Here is a 2,483-nt window from a genome sequence, read left to right as displayed (position 1 = left end):
CAGAAGATGTGGAGAATCTCGCCAACCGCCTGGGACACATCAATAATATCTTGACAATTTTTTTTTGCATTGTACATATGTCTTTATGCTTATTTTCGCGGCCTGCAGTATGTGTTTTTTTTTTGTGGGAATAAACTTTATTTTCTTGATGTTCGACGTGTGTTGTCAATATGACCAGTTAAACTGGTTTAACTGCATGGTGAATTTCTATTGTTTAGCCAAGCTTGGCTGACCACCCGGCCACTAACCTGGCCCATGCTGTATATACAATAAAGAGCCAAGCTTTGGGTACGACTGAGCTTCCCGCCTGGCCCATGCCGTAATTCCAGCGGTGAGCCAGTCCATGGCCACACAGGGAACTGGTGGTGGTCGCCAGACTGGCATACCAGGATGGGGCTGCCTAGCGCCATGGGGCAAAACAATCTAGGCCCAGTGAAACTTCCCCGGCTACCCAGTCTGGCTCAAGCTTGAGCCGGTCGTAATGTGCTGCTTGGGCGCTGTGCTCAAGCACCTCCAGGAACAAGCTGGCCACACGAGTGACCTGCTGTATGCGGACGCAGGACCAACCATCTTCTTCATGGACTCTGTGTACCACTGGTTCATTTTGCATGATACCAGTAACTGCACACAACACATACACCAACGCTACCCAGATGTGCGCCAGTATGATCACCCAGACGACCCTCGTCTGGAGTGGCTCGAGTTTTCATTCCCAGCCTATCTCGAGCAGATCAATAGCACGGCAAGCCCATCACAGTTCCTGACGACAGAAACCTACGAAGCGCTTCTCTTGACAACATACTCGACAGTTGCATGTGTACAACACCTTCTCACCATGGAAGGGTTTGGATTTGTACTGACCAGGAAGTTCAGTAGCGACGCCATTGAGTCCCTGTTTGGCTCATTGAGACGATCTCAAGGGTGCAATGACCAGCTTAGCGTTTGGGATGCAATCTCAGGAATTGAAAAGATCCTGAAAACTGGTCTCATCACAGCTTCCCAGCAGAGCAATGTGTCACATGCTGCCTCAACCTCATCGGGTACGACTTCAGCAATTCGGTGCATACCACCAACAGTGTCAGCTGCCACGCCATTCCAACTTCCACAGAGTGCAGCGGAAATCTTAGAAAAGCTGTCAGATCCCAATGTACAATACCTGCCAAGCCTCGAGCTGTCGGCGACAGTGCACGTTGGGGGCTACATTGCCCGTCTTGTACAAGAACACTTTTTATGCTTCTTCTGCATACCCCTTCTTACAAAGCCGAAGACAAACAGTGCCTTGCAAGGGATCACAAACCACCTGGACCGGGGAGGCCTTTTGTATCCCTCAGATGAACTCGCCCACCTTCTCAATGTCCTCAGGATGTTTGCAGGGGATGTGTTGTCGTACAACCTCAGGAATTGCCAGCCCCTCGAAACTCTTGTGAAGTTTGCACTGCCAGCAGTGTATGACTCTCCTTTGCTGCTCTGCCCAACGAACAACAAAGCTCATCGCCGTGAACTGATCCATCTTGTCTGCAAAAAGTTCTTCAGACCGCTCCTTGTCAACTATGCCTTCTGTCACACAGACAGGAACAATAGATTTAAGATGTTTGCACGAAAGCCTCTATCTCCAAAGTTTCAGAAGGTGAGGTAGAGTGCACGCAAAGGTAGATTAGAGAAGTGTTTTTTTTTCTTGTTCTACCTCTAGTCAAGTGAAACTCTGTTCATATGTATTTTATTTGTCCTTTAATCCTTGGCATTTAGTGATTTTGTATCCGAGTTGGTCTTTCTGCGCAAATTATATGATATATGTATAAAGATCATATTTGTTTCCAATGAGTTTACTGGGTGCCTTTACTCCCGCTAATAATTCCAGCACCTGCTACAAGTCGGTTTTCCCTTAAATTTGGTAAGATTTCCAGCACTCGTCACTGCAACATGACTCGATCAGGTTCCACCAGTAACATAGCACAACACTGCTGCTATATTTTGTGTTGCTAGGGTTTGTTTTAATGCGTTAAAACGCATCAATTATAAAAAAAGGGAGACAAAATGTTGTTGCAAAACTTCTTTCAGCAGAACTGTTGTCCCTTATTTAGACACAGTTCGATCCTTGCTCATCACTGCTCACGACGTAAATTTTTTTTTTATTTACATATTTCAACCTCCTGAAAATTTAGACACGATGCAATATTATCATATGGAAAGCCTTTGACCAGCGCGACTGCGTAATATAGAAAGCCGAACTCTCGACCGACGTTTCACTGCCTTGCCTGACCTTAATTTTGCTCCTTTCTGACGTTCGAGCTTGCAAACCCTGCTGGCCGAAATTATTAATACCGCAGCGCTTTTCCTACTTACGCACAACTCAGGTTAAGATTGCGTTGTAACACAGATACTGCTCCTCATCCGGGGTTCGAGTCCAATCACAGCGGCTCATGGGGTTCTCACCGAGTCGCCGCCGTGCACGCCGATATTTGGCCATTTGGCCGCCGAGCACG

At 47.0% G+C, this 2,483-nt stretch overlaps 1 protein-coding gene across 1 annotated transcript; it reads left to right on the top strand.

Annotated features, from left to right (window-relative positions):
• The first annotated feature begins 481 nt into the window (after positions 1–481).
• Positions 482–1,636, top strand: LOC115322754. Its single transcript, XM_040215232.1, has one exon. The coding sequence runs from the start codon at positions 482–484 to the stop codon at positions 1,634–1,636; it is 1,155 nt and encodes a 384-aa protein (XP_040071166.1).
• Positions 1,637–2,483: the final 847 nt, after the last annotated feature.

Source organism: Ixodes scapularis, unplaced genomic scaffold, assembly GCF_016920785.2.
Source record: "Ixodes scapularis isolate PalLabHiFi unplaced genomic scaffold, ASM1692078v2 PGA_scaffold46__3_contigs__length_2488377, whole genome shotgun sequence".
NCBI classification, from domain to species: domain Eukaryota; kingdom Metazoa; phylum Arthropoda; class Arachnida; order Ixodida; family Ixodidae; genus Ixodes; species Ixodes scapularis.
The sequence above is the reverse complement of the archived record's forward strand: the minus strand, read 5'-3'. Positions and strand labels throughout refer to the sequence as shown.

What these genes read in the sequence shown, in the direction of transcription:
- LOC115322754 (XM_040215232.1), top strand. Translation starts at nt 482, where the DNA reads ATGTGCTGCTTGGGCGCTGTGCTCAAGCACCTCCAGGAACAAGCTGGC.